At 46.7% G+C, this 24,119-nt stretch overlaps 4 protein-coding genes across 4 annotated transcripts; 1 reads left to right on the forward strand and 3 right to left on the reverse strand.

The window, feature by feature from the left end:
• Nucleotides 1-2,087: 2,087 nt before the first annotated feature.
• Nucleotides 2,088-2,569, reverse strand: PtA15_8A774 (uncharacterized protein; the record flags this gene model as incomplete). Its single annotated transcript, XM_053172238.1, has 3 exons — nucleotides 2,088-2,287; nucleotides 2,349-2,399; nucleotides 2,458-2,569. The coding sequence occupies 3 exons, from the start codon at nucleotides 2,567-2,569 to the stop codon at nucleotides 2,088-2,090; spliced, it is 363 nt and encodes a 120-aa protein (XP_053023422.1).
• A 12,296-nt stretch (nucleotides 2,570-14,865) lies between these two features.
• PtA15_8A775 (uncharacterized protein) lies at nucleotides 14,866-16,231 on the forward strand (the record flags this gene model as incomplete). Its single annotated transcript, XM_053172239.1, has 7 exons — nucleotides 14,866-15,296; nucleotides 15,393-15,417; nucleotides 15,497-15,574; nucleotides 15,662-15,715; nucleotides 15,784-15,819; nucleotides 15,925-16,047; nucleotides 16,166-16,231. The coding sequence occupies 7 exons, from the start codon at nucleotides 14,866-14,868 to the stop codon at nucleotides 16,229-16,231; spliced, it is 813 nt and encodes a 270-aa protein (XP_053023423.1).
• A 466-nt stretch (nucleotides 16,232-16,697) lies between these two features.
• Nucleotides 16,698-19,493, reverse strand: PtA15_8A776 (uncharacterized protein; the record flags this gene model as incomplete). Its single annotated transcript, XM_053172240.1, has 10 exons — nucleotides 16,698-17,371; nucleotides 17,472-17,882; nucleotides 17,984-18,080; nucleotides 18,173-18,288; nucleotides 18,402-18,540; nucleotides 18,652-18,733; nucleotides 18,835-18,876; nucleotides 18,956-18,972; nucleotides 19,047-19,259; nucleotides 19,344-19,493. 10 exons carry the CDS (start codon nucleotides 19,491-19,493, stop codon nucleotides 16,698-16,700), a joined length of 1,941 nt encoding a protein of 646 aa, XP_053023424.1.
• Nucleotides 19,494-19,922: 429 nt separating this feature from the next.
• Nucleotides 19,923-22,622, reverse strand: PtA15_8A777 (uncharacterized protein; the record flags this gene model as incomplete). The annotated part of the gene is made up of 4 exons (XM_053172241.1): nucleotides 19,923-21,636; nucleotides 21,897-21,942; nucleotides 22,041-22,099; nucleotides 22,201-22,622. The coding sequence occupies 4 exons, from the start codon at nucleotides 22,620-22,622 to the stop codon at nucleotides 19,923-19,925; spliced, it is 2,241 nt and encodes a 746-aa protein (XP_053023425.1).
• Between the last annotated feature and the right edge of the window lie 1,497 nt (nucleotides 22,623-24,119).

Genomic DNA, 24,119 nt, shown 5'->3' on the forward strand with positions numbered 1-24,119 from the left:
ACCAGTATGGAAGTTAGAAGTGTCCCACCGTGACAAAATGTCCGGTGGTGCCTTCTTCTTTGCAAGGTAATCCCAATTATTTGAGGGATACTCCAAACTCCGCGTAGCAAAAAGCATTGAGATGGCTCCGCAGACGTAAAGTAACCATAAAGCAATCATAATAGTAAAAATCACTCCAAACGGTAAAGTAAACTCTGTAAAAAAACACCGCTCAAAGTACCGTAAAGAAAAGATAGCCATAATAAAAAATCCTTCACAATCAATATCCGCAAGTAAAGTAAGAATCCGCAACAACCATAATCAAAAAGTCTGTAAAAGATCCTCCATCTGTTCCCCCGCAGGGGGAAAAACACCTCCCCTCATATAGACAACTCTCCATTTCTCCACCATAGAAAAAATGAACCATGAGAAAACTCTGCCACATGTGATAAACCAATAGAAAAGGAAATAAAAAATAGAAATACTCCTCCCATCCCAAGCACGCCGCATGCCTCCGCTCCCACGTTGTCATTTGCGCCTCCACTGCTTGCTGTAGACAGCCACCCAACCCCCAATCATCCATCATCCACACCCCTGTCTAGCCTCTGGTGTTGAGATCCCACACGCCGCCTCCGCCCCAGCTACGTCCGCTGGCGTAACACGCTTCAGATGCCATGGCTTCCCCCACTTGCCACGTTGTTCTAGGCAGTCCGCGCTGGAATGCCTGGACTCAGCAAGTCCGCTCTGCTCCGCATGCTGCAGCTCCGCTGCATTTGACCGCCCGCTCCGCGCCCAGCCTATGCGCTCCGCCTCCGCCGCTTGAGGCGCCGCCCCAACTCCTTGCAGAGCCCTCATGCCCCACCGCAGCTGCGCAACCAAAATTTATCGGACACTTTGGCGCCCCGCGCCAAACAACCACCACACCGGGGTAGCCAGTCATTGAGAGAGCTCTAAATGACTACAGCCAGTCATTGAGAGAGCTCTCAATGACAGGTATAGCCAGTCATTGAGAGAGCTCTCAATGACAGGTATAGCCAGTCATTGAGAGAGCTCTTGATTACTACGGCCAGTCATTGAGAGAGCTCTCAATGACTACAGCCAGTCATTGAGAGAGCTCTCAATGACTGGTATAGCCAATCATCAAGAGAGCTCTTGATGACCGGTATAGTCAGTCATTGAGAGAGCTCTTGATGACCGGTATAGCCAATCATTGAGAGAGCTCTCAATGACCAGTACATGAGCCAGTCATTGAGAGCTCCAGTAATCGAGAGAGCTCTGGATGACTGTCTTGATGATTGGTGAGCCAGTCATTGAGATAGCTCTTGATGACCGGTATAGATGGTCATTGATGTTCTCAATGACCGGTATAGCTGGTCATTGATGTTCTCAATGACCGGTATAGCTGGTCATTGATGTTCTCGATGACCGGTATAGCTGGTCATTGATGTTCTTGATGGTTGGTATATGTAACCGTTCATTGATAGCTTTTGATGCTCTGGATGACCAGACAGCCAGTCATTGATAGCTTGAATTGCTCTTGATGACTGTTTTGATGGCGGGTTGTAGCTGTTCTAGTCTTTTTGTATTATTTGGGTTGGTGAGTTTGGAGGGGGGATGAGCTGGGATGAGTTGCTATTGAGTTGCTAGCGGGTTGCCAGATGTAGCAACCCAATGCTGATTTTTACCTCCGGAGGCAAAATACACCCGGGGAAATCACTTGGAGTCCACAAGGACTCCATGTGGTAGCCATGCGCAAGGTTGGTCCAGGGAAACACGGGGTCACCACCGGGAGGATCACGCGGCCACCCCCTGATCATTCTGTGGGTTCCATGGCAGCTTTTGGCTCCATGTGTGCCCCACTTGGGCTCCTTGTGATCCCGACGAGATGGTTGAGCCCACATCTTGCCCACCAAGTCCAGCCCCAGGCGCTGCCAGGAAAGATATACATCCTTCTGGGGAGGAGTGAAGTATGTGGTTGAGGTGACGGCAGCAATTGACCTGATTTGGCGGAACGGGCCGGTATTGCTCAGGATGAAGAGCCTGGGAAATTGGGATGGCTATGTACAGGAAAGAAGGCCTGATCAGAAACACAAGTGTTTTGAGAGGATCTAAAGAGGGGGCAAGGGACTTAGTTTGAAGACAACCATGCCTGAGACAGGGTCTATAGAGCGTCTGAGGACGGAGTTCTTGGTGCGGGTGGTCCGGACCTTGACCTCCTCAGGCTCAAGTGGATCAAGAGGGTTGAGGGATGGATGAGCAAGGGTGGGGTGGGTGCATTTCTTGGGATGGATGAGAGTGGAAGCAGATGCTATGTACAGTATAGAGCCAAGTTAGTTAGCGTGGTGCAGCTTTCTGGGGGCAAGACCGACCAACCTGGAGCTCGCGGTAGAGGTAGAGCAAGTACTTTTGGGCCAGTCTGCCTTGGTGGGGAGGTAGTGGGGGTCTATCCAGGTTATCCGGCAGCTCCCAGCGCCCCACCGCTCATCCGGCCGTCCCTGACCACCCGCACCCCGGAGAAGCCATCAAGGTCCAGCGGCAGCCCATGCAGCCAATTGAGCAGCAAGGGCGGCACCCAGACCATCATGAGCATGCTGAGCAACTTGAGGCTTGGCGTCGGCCAATCTGGTTGGAGGTGGTTTTGTTTGGTGGGAGGATGAGTTTGGTGGAGATGGTCTTAGCAATCTGCAATGAGAGGTTGAATTGTCATCAATGTCCTCAGCTTCAGCATCCGGTGCGTTACAACGACCAGAGAGGTTGATGTGAGATTTGTTGAGAAGTCCCTTTTGCCTTGCAAGCGGTGGCTGATGTGGGACTTGATTGATTTCTGGGGGTGAGGAAACCTAACCGGGAACAGTGATGAGAATGACAATTTTCCACTGCAATCCCAGAAGGTGTTGTGGAATTGTTGTGATTTTCCAGGATTTTCCCCATTGGAATGACAAGGAAATCACCAGAGGGTGGAGACAACTGGCTATCCTGTTGTCTCCTGACAAGGGATTCACGTTGGTGTGCACTTGATGGCTCCACCGGCAATGCAAGGTGAGAACAACAAGGAACCCACGGGGGAAATTTCCACTGGGATCCCTGAGGGAGCCGTGGATTTGTCGTGATTCTCCCCATTGGAATGTGTTAGAGTATCTCCAGTGGAGATAAGTTTTCCAAGATTACATAAACTATAACATAGATTAGTCATGTTCTTAGACACTAAACCTAACCGGTGCTTAGTCATCATCAACCAGTTAGGTTTAGACTACATAACCTGGTCGGACACGCGCCTGGCTTCAATCTCTTTTCCTCACCGAGATTGGAGCCGGATTCATCAGTGCCAAGACTGACTGCAACGGGACTGTTCCGCCCAGGTTAGTCCATGATTCCACTATGCAATTGATACCAAGATTGGAGCCGGATTTGTCAGTGCCAAGACTGACTGCAATGGGACTGTTCCACCCAGATCCCATTTGCCTTTCTATATTGAGGCATCTTATAGAATGACGGGGAAATCACAGGCGGGTGGAGACAACAGGCTTTCCCGTTGTCTCCACCCATTTTCCACGGGAGGGTGGAGACAACGGGGTAGAGATGGCCCCAACGAACCCGTTGCGGGTACCTGCTATCTGCTGGCGGGTACCCACCCAGGGTTGGCGGGTACCCGCCAGCGTGTGCGTTGTAGGACTCTTGTGGGACACTAAATGTTTATTTGGTGAAAATATCCTCTGAGGGGGAAATAAATTGCTAATAGGTTGAAAGGCTATTACAACTTACGGGTGGTTTGAAAGACCTGCCCCTCTAATGGTACTATGCAAATAACTAAGAGTCTTGTAATCAATATTTATAAAGATGTGGCTGATTCCAAGATAGATCTTACTTTTGTATAGTAATCTCTATCAGACCTAGATTCCTCAAATCACTATTCTTGCAGATCTGTTACAACTTCTGATGCTGGAGGGATAATGTAATCCAGTGGGATCAATTATGTAAAATACAATTGTTGTTGATGTTGGGTTGTTGATGAGAAGGTTGGTAATGATCTCTTCCTTAAGCAATCTCTTGATAAGGCACTTTAATCAATACTAGAGCTCCTGGTTGCTACTACACTACTACTACTTGTTATAATTGTTGTTGATGAAGTTGGTAATAATCTCTTCCTTAACAATCTCTTGATAAGGCACTTTAATCACTACTAGAGCTCCTGACTACTACTACTACTACTGACTCAAACTTAACACTACCACTACCACTACCACTACCACTAAAATACCACTAAACTACCACTGTAACTAAACTAAACACTGTGACCAAACCTCTGTAGGCTGATTGCAACACTAACTAACTACCGTAACTAACTAACCACTGTGACCAAACCTCTGTAGGCTGATGGGGAAAAGTCTGATGAGGGGAGAAAGGGCCTCCTTATATATTGAAGGGTGAGGGATTTTTGCTCCAGGGAAGCTCCTCATGAGGGATTATTGCTGCAGGGGATCTCAACTACACAGCCTCTCATGCATGTACTGCGCTGCATGTACAAACAACGAGGGGTTTATGCTGCAGGAGACACTCAACTACACAGCATCTGCATGCGTGTGCTTCACTGCCTTACAAACAATGAGGGATTTATGCTGCAGGAGACGCCTCCTGTACATCTTATCTACCTCCATATGATGTGCTTCATGTACAAACAATGAGATATTTATGCTGCAGGAGACACTTCCTGTACAGCTTATCTGCCTGCATATGCTGTGCTACATGTACAAACAATGAGGGATTTATGCTGCGGGAGACACTTCCTGTACAGCCTATCTACCTGCATATGCTGTACTATACGTACAAACAATGAGGGATATATGCTGCCTGAGGCGCTCAAGCTACACAGCACTTTCATGCATGTACTGTGCTACATGATGTCATGTGTTGCTATGCAACCAAGCCACCTTCCATCCTCTTCCACACACTCTGCATCCACTGTCTAACCTGTTCCATCCCCAATGTTGGGGGTCAAGGCCTCTCCTCCCATCTTGCTCCTTCTTCCCTTCTTCCCCTGCACTGTATTACACACTCCCTCTACTATAATACCTCTGCAATGTGCTTTTGGCATTGTCACGCATATGGAACACCACATCCCCCCCCCAACTTAATGCTGTCCACAGCATTCGTGACAAATGCCAAAAGAACCTGCTCAACTATTTACTGAAAAGAATCCTCAAATGGTCGTGATTTCTATTTGTCCCAATCCAATACGCCACGTTCCGTTTTTGTGCGTCCAACAGATGTTGTCCTAGTATACCCAAGTGCCAGTTGAAATAAAGAACTGCCAAATTACTGATTCATCTCCCCTCCCTACAAACTAGGTCCAATTCCAAGTGCCCAACGTCAACCTTCACCACTCAATCTCCACTGTAATCCCAGGTGTCATTCTCTGATGCGCATCCACGATCCAATGTGAGACGAAAAAAAAACATTCCAAATTTAATTCCTCTTCTTCTTCATTCTAATGACATTGTCCCAAGGAAAAAGCCAGTGTATTCCACAAAAGGTTGTTGAACATTAGTATTCAATAAGGTCTAGACTCCTTTGTCCTTTCCGCATGATACCCACCCAATCTGATTCTTCAGATAGTCCAATCCTGATGCCCGCAATTGATGAACCCCGCTAATCCGCAAATTCCCATCTCGTCCCGTTATTTGGCATAGTTTCCAACGTCCATTCCACACCATCCACATTGCCTATTCGTATTATCCTGTTCCAAATATCAATTCGTCCATTCTCCTATCCTTTAATCTCCTAATGACTGACTACTGCTGTGCTAAATTGCTTGTAATTTGTGTTAAATTGGCCCACCCTATTCCCTCAGCTAAACAAAGGAAACTGTTTGCCTACCAAATGCTTTCCAATATTCTAGATCATTATTGTAAAAGGAACCATATAATCCCACCAATCAGTAATATATATCCTACTGTACTGTCACAACACCTTATGAGTATGCATGTTTCCGCTAATACCGTCCATCCTTGTGATATTCCAATCCGCTCCGAGTCCATATTCACACGCCGAAAGATCCTCAATGCCCTATATCATCACACCAGTCTCAAATTTCTGCCCCATAGGATTACAGATTCATCTATCCTCCCTACTAGCTAGTCCCAGTCCCAGGCCCGTAATGCCCTCTGCATATCCACGCCTTATTCCGCTTCCTCTATATCCGCATCCGTCCAAAAGAAAAGGCTAGCCACCTGCCAGGTTGATTGGGGAAACAAACAAACATTCTTTATCTTCTACGTTTCCGGAATAATTTCATCCTTCACCCGTTGATCAATAACACTACTCATTCTCCAAAACTAATCTTCTAGTATCCAATCTCCTAACGTCCACATTATGAACCCCGCTCGTCCTATGTCACACTGTTGGTCCTGTTGTCCCAATATATTACTTTAATAATCCTTCCACGTTGTCCACTTCTTCTGAGAGTTTCTTCCTATCCCAAAGTTGTCCTTCTTGTTGTACTCCAAGCATGGCTTCAAAGGTTGTGTCTCTTGATGTCTGATGTTGCCTTCCTTACTAGAATTCAAATCTGAAGTTTTGAAGTTTTCCAAGACCTGTCCGCTACGCTGTAACTCTTCTTTAGGTTTGAATATGTAATTCCCTAATCTGCCGTACTTTATACTGAGGAGCTAAAGAATGTGTAAACATAGCAGTTTTATCTCTTGCTGAGGAGACAAAAGCAGTTTCATCTCTTGCTGAGGAGAGCTAGGCAGTTTTAACTCTTGCCAAGGAGGCCTAGGCAGTTTTACCTCTTGCCAAGGAGGCAGTAGATAAATGTTGAAATCCATGCTCCACTATTGCTTGTCCAAATTGGTGATGTCCTACTACCTATTCCTTGCGCGCCATCGCGCGTCGCTTCCATTCTGTCTTGAATCTTGATTATGTAGCAATCTAAACTCGCCCCGTTGCGCCCGGTCCGCTCCCCGAAGTTAAGTCCGATGGTTACCGGACTTTGCCGGACTTGAAAAAGACGGCTCAGCCCGCCTGGTTCCATCTTACCTGTCAATTGCCTCCCTTCCCTCGTTGGCTTCATTCGCTGCTGGTAAGTTCTTCGTTCCTTGTTTCTAAATTTCTATCTGCTTTTATATTAGCTGCTCATCGTTCTCCTTTCCTTACAGACCACACTTGCGACTCATTTTTACTAGTTCCAATCAGCGGATCAATTGCTACTGCTCGTTTGTAATATGCTCCTCTGCTCGAATAAGGTAAACCTTTACTTGCATGCTTTAATCCATGCCAGATCCGAATCGTTCCAAAAGATATGAAGCTGGGTCGAACCAATTAACAAACAGACTGTCTATCATGTTTACTGCGCTTGCTGACACCTGCCGTTGCTGAAATGAATCTTATTTTTTTTTTTTTTTTTTTTTATTCTTACTAGCTGCACTGCTTATGCAAAGCCTCGCCATCCTACCGTCGCCGATATTCTGACCGATTCAATATGCAGCTGTCAAACCCGATTGTCTTACGTATACCTCCATCTTCCTTGCCACTCGCTTCCGGCCATTGTACCCGCCAATGTCCGCCTTGTTGTCATCGCCAGTTACTACATATCCATCCTCTCGTCGTCACTACAACTGCTTGTCTCCTACTGCCCATCTGTTGTACTATATGGCCTTCGCTTCGCTGATCCCCTGGCCAATCCTGTCTGTAACCGTCAAGCCCAATCATTCTATTTATCGCTCCGTCGTCCTTGCCACTTGCCCTAAGACATTCTACTCGTCGGTCTCCCTCCTATCGTCCCTGCTAGCTTGTTGTATCTCTGTTCATCGGTTCTCCGCCTCGTCCAGCTAAAAAAAATATCCCTTTGCCTACAATCTGCCTAACTAAGCTCTCTGATGTTCTTGCTGTCCTTTGCTATGTTTTGAACCAGCCTTTTCTACATCCAAGAATTTCATAAATCCAAAGGCAAGAACCCACCTGAAAGAGAACTCATACTGCCTTCTTGAAACTAGGCAAGTCATGAACTCATCACCTGGGCTTGACCCAGGTGCAATTGATTAAGCCAAGTGAGTTGTGAGCTGCAAAATACTGAATAAGTCTACCTCTGATATAAGATTCTGGAAGACCTACACTACAATCTGGATACTAACTTGCAATAATGTACTAAAAAAGAGAAAATGAGATCAGCCTTGCTTCATTATAACACTATAATAACCTAGAGAAAAATATATCTTCATGTACAATATTTCATGTTGTCCTTAAGGGTAGGTGTTATGCTGCAATTGCAGAATTAACACCTCATTTCCCAAGGCAATACTCTATATACACCAGCACCTGCTTCTCTTGATGTGTGTTTTCCAAAAAATCCTATCCCTGCTGTCAAAAATACTATCCTTACCTTCCCAAATTCTTGTTCACGTCCTTTGTCCTTGTTCAAATTCCTATCCTCTCCCCCCTCTTTATTAGCCAAAAGATCCTATCCTTGCTGTTCGAAATCCTATCCTTGCCGTTTGAAATCCTATCCTTGTTGTCCGTGATCCAATGCCTGTTGGCCAAAATCCTATCCTTGTCCTGCAAAAGCCTTTCCTCGTCGTCCAAAATCCTAGCCTCTTCGTCCAAAATCCTCTCCTCGTCGTCCAAAATCCTATCCTTGTTTTTCAAACTCCTATCCTTGTCGTCCAAAATCCTAGCCTCTTTGTTCAAAATCCTGTCAACTTCGTCCCGTCTATGATCCACGCCGCCACTATTTTCCACAGTTGGTTGAAGTTAGTGATGATCTGCTTAAATTGGTTGATGACTTGATGATCTTGCTGAAGGTAATCGGCCACTGTTGGGACACCAGATGTAGGACTCTTGTGGGACACTAAATGTTTATTTGGTGAAAATATCCTCTGAGGGGGAAATAAATTGCTAATAGGTTGAAAGGCTATTACAACTTACGGGTGGTTTGAAAGACCTGCCCCTCTAATGGTACTATGCAAATAACTAAGAGTCTTGTAATCAATATTTATAAAGATGTGGCTGATTCCAAGATAGATCTTACTTTTGTATAGTAATCTCTATCAGACCTAGATTCCTCAAATCACTATTCTTGCAGATCTGTTACAACTTCTGATGCTGGAGGGATAATGTAATCCAGTGGGATCAATTATGTAAAATACAATTGTTGTTGATGTTGGGTTGTTGATGAGAAGGTTGGTAATGATCTCTTCCTTAAGCAATCTCTTGATAAGGCACTTTAATCAATACTAGAGCTCCTGGTTGCTACTACACTACTACTACTTGTTATAATTGTTGTTGATGAAGTTGGTAATAATCTCTTCCTTAACAATCTCTTGATAAGGCACTTTAATCACTACTAGAGCTCCTGACTACTACTACTACTACTGACTCAAACTTAACACTACCACTACCACTACCACTACCACTAAAATACCACTAAACTACCACTGTAACTAAACTAAACACTGTGACCAAACCTCTGTAGGCTGATTGCAACACTAACTAACTACCGTAACTAACTAACCACTGTGACCAAACCTCTGTAGGCTGATGGGGAAAAGTCTGATGAGGGGAGAAAGGGCCTCCTTATATATTGAAGGGTGAGGGATTTTTGCTCCAGGGAAGCTCCTCATGAGGGATTATTGCTGCAGGGGATCTCAACTACACAGCCTCTCATGCATGTACTGCGCTGCATGTACAAACAACGAGGGGTTTATGCTGCAGGAGACACTCAACTACACAGCATCTGCATGCGTGTGCTTCACTGCCTTACAAACAATGAGGGATTTATGCTGCAGGAGACGCCTCCTGTACATCTTATCTACCTCCATATGATGTGCTTCATGTACAAACAATGAGATATTTATGCTGCAGGAGACACTTCCTGTACAGCTTATCTGCCTGCATATGCTGTGCTACATGTACAAACAATGAGGGATTTATGCTGCGGGAGACACTTCCTGTACAGCCTATCTACCTGCATATGCTGTACTATACGTACAAACAATGAGGGATATATGCTGCCTGAGGCGCTCAAGCTACACAGCACTTTCATGCATGTACTGTGCTACATGATGTCATGTGTTGCTATGCAACCAAGCCACCTTCCATCCTCTTCCACACACTCTGCATCCACTGTCTAACCTGTTCCATCCCCAATGTTGGGGGTCAAGGCCTCTCCTCCCATCTTGCTCCTTCTTCCCTTCTTCCCCTGCACTGTATTACACACTCCCTCTACTATAATACCTCTGCAATGTGCTTTTGGCATTGTCATGCATATGGAACACCACAGCGTGTTTGGGTGCGGATGTTGGGTTTCTGGGAGAAATCCAGCGGGTACCCGGGTATCCTTAGCGGGTACCCGCCCTTATTTGGCCATGGGGCGGCTGCCACCGTCCACGATGTAAGACTCAAAAGTGGTAATGAAACCCTTTTGCTGAATGGTGAAGGGTATGATGGAGTTGCAAGCTCTGCCCTTCTGTTATCAGTCAACAAGACCCACCAAGCTCAGCTTGGCAAGTTTTATTAAGTGATAGGTCTGGTCTGTTCCAGATGAAATCTGTTTGACTGGCAACGTGTAAGTGTTTCAATTACTTTGTTATAAGGGTTGAATGGTTGTTATAAGGGTTGATTTATTGTTATAAGGGTTTTAGGATTTGAGTGTGGATGAGTGTTGGGTGACTTGTGAGTTCTTGGTCAGGAACTGGGGAGCAGGCCACTGGGGGTGGAGAGAGCTCCTTTTATAGACAAAAGTGGAGCCCCAAAGGGGCTTGTGGGTTAGGGTTTCAGCTAATCTAGACAACAGGGTGGGGGATTTTAGCTGGTGGGAGTAGATACAAATGATGTCATAACCCCTCAGGGGCGCATGAATGGTGTCAGAATATACAACAGAACATTCTAATGCATGCATGAGGTGACAGTAGACTGCATGATCTGTCATACAGGGGTAATTAGTGTATGCACAGGTTCTGAGGCTGCAGAAACAGTGTAGATGATGTCATACTATGTATATAAAGGAGTGTATGTAGTTAATATGTAATGAGTGTAGCCTGACAGGGAGATGTATGTTTGTATCCTGTGATGTGTATATGGGTACTCCTCTGAAACTTGGGTTGAAGCAGGTGACAGCTGGGTTACTGGGGCTGGCCGTGTGATAGGTGTTTGGTGGGGTCCACAGAGGTGTAACTTCTTATCCAGCGGGGTTGTAATGACCGTTCCAGTGGGTACTAGGGGTGAAATTGGCCGTAGAATCCATTTCTGGGGTCCATTTGATGGTATCTTGAGGCCTATTATGAGTAATTATGTGACATAGAAAAAACTTTTTATTTTTCCACTTTTCCGTCTACCACAACGACCCAAAGGAATTCCTTCTGATCGAAGAGGTTGTGTATCCTCTTTGATCAGAAGGAACCCCTTCGGGCCAAGGAGTAACCTCTTTGATCGGAAGGAATGCCTTCCGGTCAAAGAGGTTACACACCCTTCTTGGCTGGAAGGAGTCCTTCCAGTAGAAGAGGTTACCCAATCTCCTTGGCCGGAAGGGGTTCCTTCCGATCAAGGAGGCTACACAACCTCTTCGATCGGAAGGAATGCCTTCCGGTGTGGTAGACGGAAAAGTGAAAAATCAAAAAGTTTTTCTCATACACATATTTACTCACCCTAGGCCTCAAGATACCACTAAATGGACCTCAGAAATGGATTCTAAGGCCAATTTTACCCCTAGTCACCACTGGAAGCATCACTGGAACCCCGCTGGATTGGAAGTTACACCCTCTTGGACCCTCATGGACACAGCCAGCCCCAGTCATCAACCTGTCACACCCCTCAAGTCATCTTTCCCAGGTATACACATACTCAGCCTCAGCCAAACACATACTCTTTTCTATCCCTCTTATCTCCACTGCATATGCAGGGGACCAACCCCATTTCTTCTGTATTTGACATGTCCCCGCTTCATTTATGCACCCCTTGCAGCTGCATGCAGTCTTCTGACCCCATTTCTGCACTCCTTGCATTAGTCTGACACCACTCATGCACCTCTTGCATGAAGTACCTCTGTATTTGACATTCCCCGCTTTGTTTATGCACTCCTTGCATAGTATGACATCATCTTTCATTTCTCACCCCACCTTTTGCCTGTATTTAGTATCTTCTGACACCACTTGTACACAGCCCACCAGCTAAAATCCCTCATCCAGGGTCCCCCTTGTAGCTAAAATCCCTCATATTTGTCTATATAAGGAGCTCTCTCCCCCCCAGTTGTTTTCCCCTCAGTTCAGTACCCACCAGTTATACAGATAGCACCCATCAGCCTTTAACATCACCCTTACCTTTATAACATACCATATCACCCCTCTTATCTGCAATAACCGCTGAGCTCACTCTCATATTCTCATACACTCATATCACTGGTTGCATATCACGCACCTGTCACGAGTTACCCGGTTCCTGGTTCAACTCCCAACTAAGACATATACCCTTCTCAGTCCAGACACTCTTTGCAACTTCTTATATCACCCTCTCAAGGACCTGTGTTCAACCCCCACCGGAAACATCAAGTCAACTTTCACCTTTCCATCATCATAAACCCTCTCAACTCTCACATACCTGTCATCGAACAACTTCATCTGGAACTAGACCAGACCTATCACTTGATTAAAACTTGCCAAGCTTAGCTTGGTGGGTCTTGTTATCTGATAGTATAGAAGGGCAGAGTTTTGCACCTCCATCATCCCCTTCTCCATTCAGCAAAAGGGTTTCACAACCACTTTTGAGTCTTACACCGGTTGAAGAGGTTACACAACCTCCTCGGCCGGAAGGATTCCTTCCAGTCAAAGAGGTTACCCAACCTCCTTGGCCAGAAGGGGTTCCTTCCAATCGAAGAGGCTACACAACCTCTTCGATCGGAAGGAATGCCTTCCGGTCGAAGAGGTTACACAACCTCCTCGGCCGAAAGGAGTCCTTCCAGTCAAAGAGGTTACTCAACCTCCTTGGCTGGAAGGGGGTCCTTCCGATCAAAGAGGCTACACAACCTCTTCAATCGGAAGGAATGCCCAAGGCTGAAACACTGCGCTGCGCTACAAAAAAGCGGTCTTTTAGCGCAGCGCAGCGGGGAACCGCTGCGCAGTCAGCCCAAAAAGCGGTAGCGCAGCGCCAGTCCCGCTGCGCTACCGCTGAAAATAGTGGGGTCCCGCTTTTTTCCCAACCCAAAAAGCGGTAGCGCAGCCACTCCTTTCAGCGCCGCGCAGCGGCCACCAAAACAGCTGCGCTTTGCGCTGCGCTGCGCTTTTTTGGCTGGCAGCGGGGGAGCGCTACGCGGCCAGCTCAAAAAGCGGTAGCGCAGCAATGGTTCCGCTGCGCTACCGCTGAAAGTAGCGGGTCCCTGCTTCTTGCCAGACCCAAAAAGCGGTAGCGCAGCGGGCGGGGCCGCTACTTTCAGCGCAGCGCAGCGGCCACCAAAACCGCTGCGCTGCGCTTTCACCCTTGGAATGCCTTCCGTTTGCAGAGGCTAACACGACCTTCCCGGCCGGAAGGAATGCCTTCCGGTCGATTTTGAGGGGCAGGTACCTGCGGATACCCGTGCAGGTACCCGCTCTGACCCACTCTGCGGGTGCGGGTGCGGGTGCGGGTGTCCAATTTTTGGCAAAAAGGCTGGCAAGTACCCGCACCCGAACAGGTACCCGGGTTCACAGGGGCCATCTCTACAACTGGGGGACGGGGAAATCACAGGCGGGTGGAGACGACAGGCTTTCCCGTTGTCTCCACCCATTTTCCATGGGAGGGTGGAGACGACGGGGGGACGGGGGGAAGGGGAAATCACAGGCTTTCCCGTTGTCTCCACTCATTTTCCATGGGAGGGTGGAGACAACGGGGGGAGTAGTGAATTTGACGTGGGTTTCATGTATCCAGTGATCCCGTCGTCTCCACAAACCGGCAGGCCCGCCGTGTAGAAACTGATTTGCCACAGGACCCCAGAGAGCCCCTACCAAGCTGACATATGTCGCACGTATCTGGGGGACATTTTTTTGCAAAATGCTCCTGATGTAATTCAGCAGATACATATCCAAATTGAATTTTTGTCCCAAGATGATCCTGATGTGGTTGGTATCTTTTTGGCATTTCCTGGAAACCAAAACCAAATATTTGGGTCTTGGGTTCAATTCCCACCCAAAAAAGGGTTTTTTCAGCCCAATTGCTCCCTTTTAGGCCTTTATTGTTCAAAATCCTCCTTATGTACACCATATCTAAACCAGGTCTAATTGGGAAAAACCCAATTTCCCCACGGATCCAAAACCCGGAATTCCAGGAATTTACATATGTCGGCTTGGTTGGGGCTTTCCGGGGTCCTTTGGCCACTCCGGGTGGCTGGTGTTTTTTGGGTTCGGGTTGGTAAACGCGGGATAGCAACCCGGTTTACCTCCCCGGGTGGAGATGCTCTTAGCTTAGCTCTTACATAGCTGAACCGATGCGGATGCTCTAAACAGAGTGCGAAGGGCAGGTCCAAGCTCAGCCCCCACCTCGACTGCCCACCATATCGTCCTGATTCCTGAATATTGGTTTATCCCCAATTACATCAACCGAGTCGGCCAGCGCTAGTAAGATTAGACTGCCGTGTCTTTCTAGTGCACCCTCTTATATCCCCTATCCTCCTTCCGCCGGTTGTAAGCTGACACGCATACACACAACCATACACACTTTGATGATTTACTGCCATCCCTTCATCTCCATAGATACATACACTTGATCCTTGTTGGGGATAAAAAGTTTAATGTGAGATTAATTCCCCTCAGATGAAGAATCCCTGGGAAAACTGCATGACATCCTCACCCTCGTGATTTCTCTGCTGTGCGCATACATTCAGATTACTCAATACCTACCAGCTCAACAATCAACCCCCAATAACTCTTCATGGCGCCTAAAAAACGTGGTGCACCTGAATCCGGATCGGAGGCAGCTCCTAGGCGCTCGACTCGGGTATCCGCAAAACCAGTCCCCGCCGTCGATCAGAAACAAGTAACCGGTAAAACAGCCAAGCCGAATGGGAAAGCCAAGAAAGCCACGACTCAGACCAAGCCGTCGAAGCAGCCTGTCGCCAAAGCTGATGCTGATGGCTCACTATCAGAATTAAGCGCTGAGAGTCAAGTCAAGGACCTCGAGGAGGCCGACTCCATGTCGCCACCCAAGAAGAAGAGTAAAGTAGACAAAACCCCTCCGAGTAAAGAAGGTGCATTGAATTCGAAAAAGAAGTTAGCCATTGGCGATAAATTACCAGAATCAATCATCCTCAAGAACCACGATGACGCTGATGTGGATGTACTCGGTCTAACTGCAGACAAAGGGTCAGTCCACCCCTTTACACCCCCCTCTCGTGATACCAAATAGCTAATCAGCGCCTATTAAATTGGGTGGCTTCAACGCGTCATTTTATCGATTAGATTGATCATGTTCATCTACCCCAAGGTATGTCCGACATCCCTCATCACAAAGTATTGTGCCATCATGCTCACACCTGCTGCCTAAATGTTCTCCTCCTTGCCAGTCAAACACGCCAGGATGTACCACTCAAGCCTGTGGCTACAGAGACCTACACAAGGAGATCGTTGATGCTGGTTTCCAAGTATGTCTTTGATCCGGGCCTCGTCTAGCTGCCAACACCAATCAAAAAAATCAAGAACTCGTATGTTTATATACATATTTACTTTAGGTGGTCGGCTTGAGTATGGATTCCCCAAAGGCTCAAACCACGTGGAAAGTTAAGGTCCGTTACCAGTCCTCTTAAGGTGATTTCCACGATAAAGACTGAACTTGGTTGCTTCTCATTGACAGCAAAACCTACCTTACACCCTGCTCTGTGACCCCGAGGTATGAAGGGCGCTCTCAGTAATTAATTATAATAAAAGAAAAACGCCGACTGATTCTAGGACGCGATGCTTCCTCTCGGCGTGCTACCTGGGCTTTCTTATTTAGCAACGATTGATCAAACTTCTAGGCTCATCTAAAAACCAAAGCTCGGTCCAACGATCCCACTTTATCTTTGAAGCTGGCGGAAAGCTCATTCAAGTCGATCCGAAAGCCACCACTACCACCAGCGTGAGTTGTCGCTCTGCTAGTCTCCCTAGCGACTGATTACGAGTGCATATATGCTGACTCAATCTCTGCCTCAAATCTCGGCTTTGTGCTCGTGATTGGTTCGAAATTGTTTCATAAGCCTAAACAAGCTCTCGACTTCATTCAATCCCTAGCGAACGGCACGGCTGCAGATACAGTCTCTTAGGAACCCGCCGATAACCTCGGGCAGGGTTTCATTTTTCGTGAAGCCATGGGCAATAAGCTTATTCATCAAGCCCCAATATGTAGAACTCACGCATAAGCACTGCAGTATTCCTGATTACCTCTGCTCAAGTGAATGAGAGCTATTTGCCTCGTCTATTCCTCGGAAGCTTGATAGAGCAAACATTAAACTTGGTTGTGCCTTAACAATGATAATTTTTCGCGAGGCAGTAACTCATGAGATGCGACTTTTTTCATCATGAAACCGAAACGGAATGAAAGCTTTTTCTCGAGTATGTACTCGCCAAATAACTTAGACTGATGGCAAAGAAGCTAGTCACATGAGGCGGGTGAGTGTTCATACAAGAATGACTGACTGGAACCCGGAGGTAATACAAAAGAAAAAGATGTACAAATGAATATATGTATATCCCGTCGAGAAAGATGATAGATATTACAAGGCAAAAAGTTCAGGATTTGGGTTTCTTCTTGTTAGTGTTAAAGATCTCGACTCCTTGTCCCCATCGACCGGCGCGTTTGCCCCATTGCATGATACCCCAGAAGTGGACTTCAGAAATCTTTGGTCGGCTTAAGAATGGTTCGTGCCCATCGTCTTTGGGATCATGGGCATCGGTCTGCCGGCTAACAGTCAAGGGGGACGTCCCATCGCGATAGGGTTGCTTTTGATTGAGATCGTGAGGGTTTTTGGCTGAGGCCGGCAATGTGGGATTGGAAGTCAAGTCCAACTCAAGTGGAGTCCATGCTTTAGAACTCCTACCCCCCGATTTAGTCAGCTCAAACAACCTAGAAGTAGCCCGATCGAAGGCGTATTTCTCATCTTGGCCGCTAAAGATCGCCAATTGCTCGATCGAAGTTGTCTCGATCCTATTGTTACTCTTCTGGGGCTTACGAGATGATGTTTCTTCACCACCACTAATCTCTTGGTAGCTCGAGACATTTGGTCGAAACGGCTCGGATAGCTCTTCTACAACATCCGCCAACGTCTCCAACTCGATCGCGTTCGCTTGGTTACGTTGGTCTTGGGCATCGGGAAAAAATAGTTTATCGATCGAGGTACTTGAATTGACATATAACTTGATTGAACATTCATAAGCTGCATCTATGAACGTAATCAATCTTCTTGCTAGACAAATTGAAGCACAAAATGTGTGGCAAACCAGGAAGAACTTCAGTATTCTATGAGAAAACCACGCGAGTATCAGCTCAAAGAATTTGATACTAACCTTCATTCTTCATCAAGGTTGTAAAAACCGGCACGCCTTCAAGCATGATCGTTTGAAAACTTGAGCAAATCTTCAAATAATCAGCTGGCCCCAAGGCCGTTTCGCAGAGCTCCTGGTAAGTGAACACTGCAGACTTGGAAGGAGGATCTGATCGATTGACCATGATTGTCCGGCCATAGACGACCAAATCGGTCTTGCAAGGTGATGGTAAATGGGAATCAACTAGATTTTTCCACAATCCAGAGTCGATGTTCTGGTACCAATGCGACGCATTATTCTCCTCTGCGGATTCTAAAGAAAGACTCAGTCTCCAATCCACGTCAGAATCTAAAGAGACCACCGGTGATTTGATTTTCAGTCGATCCAGAAATGGAGCAACAGTCGACTTCTGAACTCCTTGGTCGTACATGTCTTGAAAGCAAATTTCCAATCCAAAGTCAATATGCATGCATCGGAGGAAATAACAAAAATACAAAAGAAGCTAAAGGTGTGCGAAGAATGCCTCAACTTACGTTCAGGAAGCCGATTTGAGGTCCCAATCACAACACCACCTAGCCTCCAATACCATTCTAACACACGACTCAGAATGCCAGCACCAGCAACATCAACCTACCCGAAGAAAACCGTATATATCATGTTAAAACATGAGTAGCAAAGTATGAACGGGAAAAAAACAAGCACCCTTTCGAAAAAAAGCTCACCATCTGAATTTCATCAAAAGCTAGGACCCATCCTTGGTTCAGGATCAAGTCTCGTGCCACTTGGGCTAGGACAAAGTTCGGACCATTGAGAGTAGGATCTCTAGGATCCTTACCACCTGAAAGAAATCCAAGGAAATTGTGTCATGAGGTTTTCGGCGATTAATTACAACAGCGACAGAGTTTTTTTGTATGAAAAAAGAACAACGCTAGAAAGTAAATAGGTCCATACCGGCGAAGATGCTTCTCCAGCCTTGAGATAAAGCCTTGTTTCGGGCACGATCTTGTTTGGGTGGCAGATATCCGCTTGGTTGATGCTTCAAGCTCAAAATTTCCGACGCGTCTTCAACAGATAACCTAGACTGTTCTAGCTGTACCGTTTTCCATAAAAAGAAGAGCGAGACAGTAGGAAAAATGAACTTTCTTATTAGCCTTGTTCAATGAAGAAGAGTGGATGAATAGAAGGTGCTTATGACTCAAACACGCTTAGAAACCAATGAATACAAAGATAGCAGAAAGTGATGATAATGTCTTCTGAACTTCTGGTGGATCGGAAGGCTATCACTGCACCGCACCAACGAGGAAATATACAAAGATCAGGACTCATGATTAGCTTGGAAGCGCGTCTACTCGCAGGTAAAAATGTTTGGAGGAAAAACCAATACAAAAACAAGTCCATGAGTAGAGTTTTACCAGTACCAGGTGGTCTGAAAGCACCACAATTCAAAAACAAGGCTTTAGTTTTCTTCTGTATCCTCTGTGAGTCTGTCCAGCTAAGCGGCCTACCCAGTCAAGAGAAATCCCTGTATCACATGAGAGCAGATCAATCTTTGTTAATTAAATAGTTTATGGAGCAGGGGCTAGGTAGGAGACCAACAGGAGGGGCATCTCGATCGGCAGTGTGTTGGGTTTTATTAATAATTTCGATCAGAGCAGTCGATGAATATCCATCGCGCGAAGATGAGAGTGATGGTTCGTTGGCTTGACTGGCAGTGGAGGCTGTTGAGGGAGAGAGCAGGGCTTGGTCGAACAGGCCCAGCAGTCTCGGATGAGGGGTGTACTCTTTCAGAGCTTGGTGGATGGGTTGCAGCTAGGTTGATGGAGATGGCACGTAGTTTTCAGTTCTCTCGGTCTTATGTCTCTTGGAGAGATGCGGCTTCGCTGGCTGACTGACTTGGTAGATTGCTCGGGTCTGGTGCTCGTCTGCCTTGAGGTGTCCGATCGTCAGTTGGGATTGGTAGAGCTGGATGAGGTCGGTTGTTTGGATGTGGGTGGTTGAGTAGTCCTTCCCAAGTAGCCTGGCCAGTTGCGCGGACTTCCTCATCCTGTGTGGTTCGCGGTGGTCTTCGCCGTGGTTCTCCAGAAGCGGGACACAAAAAATGACCCCTCCCATCGAGGCTCACCAAATTCCAGCAGGACTCAGCCTCACAGTCCAAGTGCGGGATCACCTAAGTATTATATGTACACTGTTAATTTATCCATCAACACCACGACCATCACAAAACTGGATTTTCAACAAAACAAGTTTCATTGGTAACATTGAACAAAAACAAATTGAAAACACCTGGTTGCCGTTCGTAAGGAAAGAAGATGTGAAACAGTGCCTTGAGTTGGTCGTGAGATGGCTGAATGTAACAGTCAAACTTATCTACTGAAGAAGAAAAATGAAATAAAATAGAAGAAGAACAAAGAGCGAGCGACTGCAGGCTTGATGACCCTTCTGCAGTTTCCAAGATGGAAGAGAATGTGGTATTCAAAAACCGGAAGCTCTCCATCGGGACAATTTGGTGCTCGCCTTGTTTTTCTGGGCCGGTAAACCTGTCCCAGCAAACCCCTGACGAGTTTGATTCTGAGCGGGAGCGGGAGGAAGAGGAGATGATGAGGGATGTTGAGTTGATGGTCTAGCGGACCTTCCGACTTGATTTCTCTGAGAAAAGAATTCATCAACCGCCTCACTCGCAGCCGAGTTGACATCGAGTGCTCGGGCTTTACCCTTGCTGGGCTTCTGACGAGCTGGTGCGAACTGACTCGCCAACATCGCCCGATTAGCCCGTCGGAGGTGCTCAGGATGGTTGTGCTTACGAAACAGTCGACTGAATTGAGCTTGCATCGGCCTCAGTCGTTCATTCCCCTCACTCTCAAACCCACTCCCAACTCCACCTGGTTCGAGGGATGATGGTGTGTTGGGACCATGTTCTTGCGTACTATCTGATTCTTCGCCGCTTTGACTAGCTTGACTCCTCCTTCTGTTAATCGAGCCGATAAAACTCCGAATCTGACGGAGACTGCTGTTACTACGCTGACCGACGCTACTATTGTGACTGCTGTTGCTTGCATTTCGACGGAGCTTGACAAGTTTCGATGGTCGCCTCTGAGGGCCTGGAGAGATTCCTCCGCTTCGTCGGCGTGAGAGAGGATCGAAACTGAACTGGGCTTGCATTGAGCTTGCAGCACTATCTAAATTTGTAGCCGAGTCGACGAAATGAAGGCCATGTTGAGATGAAGAGGAGCCTGGTAACAACGTCCGAGCTTTTGGTGGTTCACCTGTCATCTGGGGAACAGGCGACTTCCGTGCAGCTTGCACGGAACTTGGTGGAGCGTGGGTTCGAGCGTTTGGTGATGGGAAGGGGACCGAGTCTTGCTGAGAAGGGTTGGCTGGCCGATGGCTCTTGGCCTGGAGACGGGCAGGTTGACCTAAATCCTGACTATTAGAATTAAGATTTTGGACGTTCCTCTCCATCGAATGTGGGAGGGGGAATGACGAAAACTGATCCTGCGCTTGATGCCTGTTTTCCGGAAGCTGTTCAGGTGGCGGATAAGGGTTCTTTTTCGGATCATAGACAAGCGGCTTGAACTGGGATTTCTGGGGATAGTTGTTGGTTTGGCTGGAGTTATGAATGACTTCTTGCTCATTCTGATTTGCCTGGGCTAAGTGCTCATAACTAGTGGCTTGATTTTCGAACATTTGAGGACGGCTATATGATTGCTCGGGGGCAATGTGCGGGTCAACAAGCGATTCCATCATTTGACTGGGATCAGTATCATCTCGTGTAGGCGGTGTCACATAGGCAGTTGCTGATGCGGAAGATGCGTTACAAGCTGTATGATTTGATTGTCCGTTTTTCTTGTGCAGCATTTCTTGGTTTGATCCGCCTTGCAGTCTATGATTGCCATCATCGAAACGTTGCCGCAAGGGATGTAAAGAGTTTTCGTGCGATGAAGTTTGGAAAAGCTTCTGCTGATTAGGTGGCTGATGGGTCTTGTAGTAAACGTCAGGATGGAGGCGAATGGGATCGGCGTTGGCTTGGAAATCTTGTGTGGTCAAATGGTGTGTTATATCGCCTGTCGCTTGCTGATCGGATAGGTTATTAGCAGGCTGGATGGAGCTGGATGTCCGCTTGATGCGTGCTTGAGGATTTTTGCCGAGTTGGCGCTTGATGCCCGCTTGGATCATGGCTTCTTCGGCCCTAGAGCAAGTCAATGGGTAACGAACAGCAAAAAGAAGATCACAAGGATATCAATAAATTATCCAGCTAATCACATCACGCGACAGGGTACAAAAACTTGGGTAATATCTGAGCGATTGCAGCAAGAGGTTTGATGTGGCTGAAATTAGCACCCACCACTTCTGGGAGAAGGTGGAAAGCTTTCATTGCTATATCAGGAGTTTGATGATAGAAATCCAGGAGAAGAATCACAAAACTATTTGTGGTCATATGGAACTGACTTTGCGATCACGCTGGACTCCCAGTTAAGAGCAGCGAGGACAGCAGCTGAGTGATCAGAACACCGGAGCGAAGGCCGAGGGAGATGCCAAAAATAATTCTCAGGATAAAGCTCCAGACGATCGACATAGCTGATGAGCACGTACCATCGTAAGATGTTGTACGATTCATCATCTTGAGCGCGCCTGAGAAACCACGAAAACAACTGGAGAAGACCAATATAGACAGAAACGAAGGATTGGATGAGAATGGTCAGCCAGAAGGATGGTCATGAAAGAAGGGTGAAAAAAAAAGAAGATCACTTACCGAAGCAAACAATCCCTCCTCTGCACGTCTTGATCGACTGAACCACAGGTTAGTAGTTGCTCCAATTCGTTTATCAGCTCAAAAACCATTTCAGTTTTGTGTTCAGTATCCCTAAAGCTACGAACTTCCAAACAGTTGAGAGCTGAGATCTTCTGCATGTCCTTCCTTTGATCGCTGCCGTATTTCTGCCTGAGTAGGTCGAGAGCTTGAAGGAAGTTTGACTTGAGGTCGACTGGTTGGCCGTTGAACCAGCTGAGTGGACTCGAGTTGGGCTTGAGGGAGAGGATCAGAAAATCGATTCGAAGTTTATCATCGTCCTGCGCAACTTGATGAACCCTCAACCAGGAAAAGAATCTGAGCTCGTGTAGCTCCCAAGACTCGTGCAGCAGGCCCCCAAATGAAGGAAGGAGGGCAAGATTCATGATATCTTTAAGAAAAAAAGGAGATGGTTGATGAGAACTTGTAGCGGGGAGGAATTGCCAACACGAGAGTAGGAAAGCCCGGCAAAAGATGTCAACCGGGCACCGAGGTGGCTGGTCTCGGATATTTGTTGGAGTTTCGGTGAGTTCTAATTAGTCGGAGGGAGTAGATCTCTAAGCCCAACAGCACGACGCACAATATAAATATGTTGTTGGGAAGTCAGCAAGCCGTGTTTTTTTTTTTTTTTTTGGTGATCATCGATTGGGAAAGAAAACGAGAAGAAGCGCCAGTCAACAGGAAGGGATACACACCGAAATATTTCGACACGTTCAACTTTTCGCAAACTATTACTAATAATTAGCTGGGGATTTGTCTCCCAAGTACTCTGACGGAAGATCAAGATAGTAATTAGAAAGCCGGACATAAATATGCATGTATGCAAGACTACAGATCAACAAAGGCTTGGACGATGCACTTCGGAAGGGCGACGCATGCAGCAACCGTGTGCACAACCGAACAAGCTTGTTCGAGCTCTACTTGGTATGAATAAGTATGCAGCTTGGAAGTGAAAAGTTAGACCGTCTGAAGCTGTTGGGCTGCTACTGAGGCCCTGGGTTCCGTTTCCAGAGGGATGGAATATAAATGTAGTTGTTGCCTGTTGGATCAAGTACAATTGTTCCCGGGCCGCAGGCAGCTGGCTCGGGAGCGGGACACGCCTCGCTTCGCTCCAGACTCCGTCACGTGACAGGTGGTTTGGAGATATTTGGAGCACTAGAGTTCAAAGCGGCTACGCCGCTGCACCTTTGGGGGAAGAGCGTAACATACCCTAAACCACAACCCCCCCCCCCCCCCCCACCTCTTTTGTGTAAAGAAATGGATACTGAAGGAGGAATTATTGTCAAAAACATGTACATATCTGAATAGCAGCAAGATCAAAATTTCACTTCAAAAAACATGATGGATGATAGCCAACAAATGGAGAACCAAATTATCCCACCACCCCAAAAGTTTTTGAAAAATATTCACAGCATAATCAATTTTCAAGTAGTGTTATTTTCTCATACAAAAAATCTCTTATCCTAATCAGGTAATATGCCAGTGGAAACATCAAGCTGGATTAGTGCACTCTTGAGACCAAGAATGACCATAATGACAACATATGGTAAAAAAAGTCTGGGGTCTCTTCAAAGAGGGGGTGTAGTCATGACAATGGTGAAAGGTTTTGCTATGTGCAGTGAAGCACATCTGGAATTCTGAGTGTGCAACCCACTTGGTACTACAAGAACTTCTCTTTGGATCCCTGGGTTTCCAATGGTATATCCTGCTCCAATTGAATTGTCATGATGCTGTAGGGAAATATACAAGACACTATGAGGTTGCCTCACATCACCTGCCAACAATTTGCATACACTGGCTGACTCTCACCTTCTTTGCTTCAGGGTTGAGAATTTACATGTTTTTATTGTGGAAGGAAAAATAAAAAAAACTATTAATCCACA

Source organism: Puccinia triticina, chromosome 8A (genome assembly GCF_026914185.1).
Source record: "Puccinia triticina chromosome 8A, complete sequence".
Lineage (NCBI taxonomy): Eukaryota > Fungi > Basidiomycota > Pucciniomycetes > Pucciniales > Pucciniaceae > Puccinia > Puccinia triticina.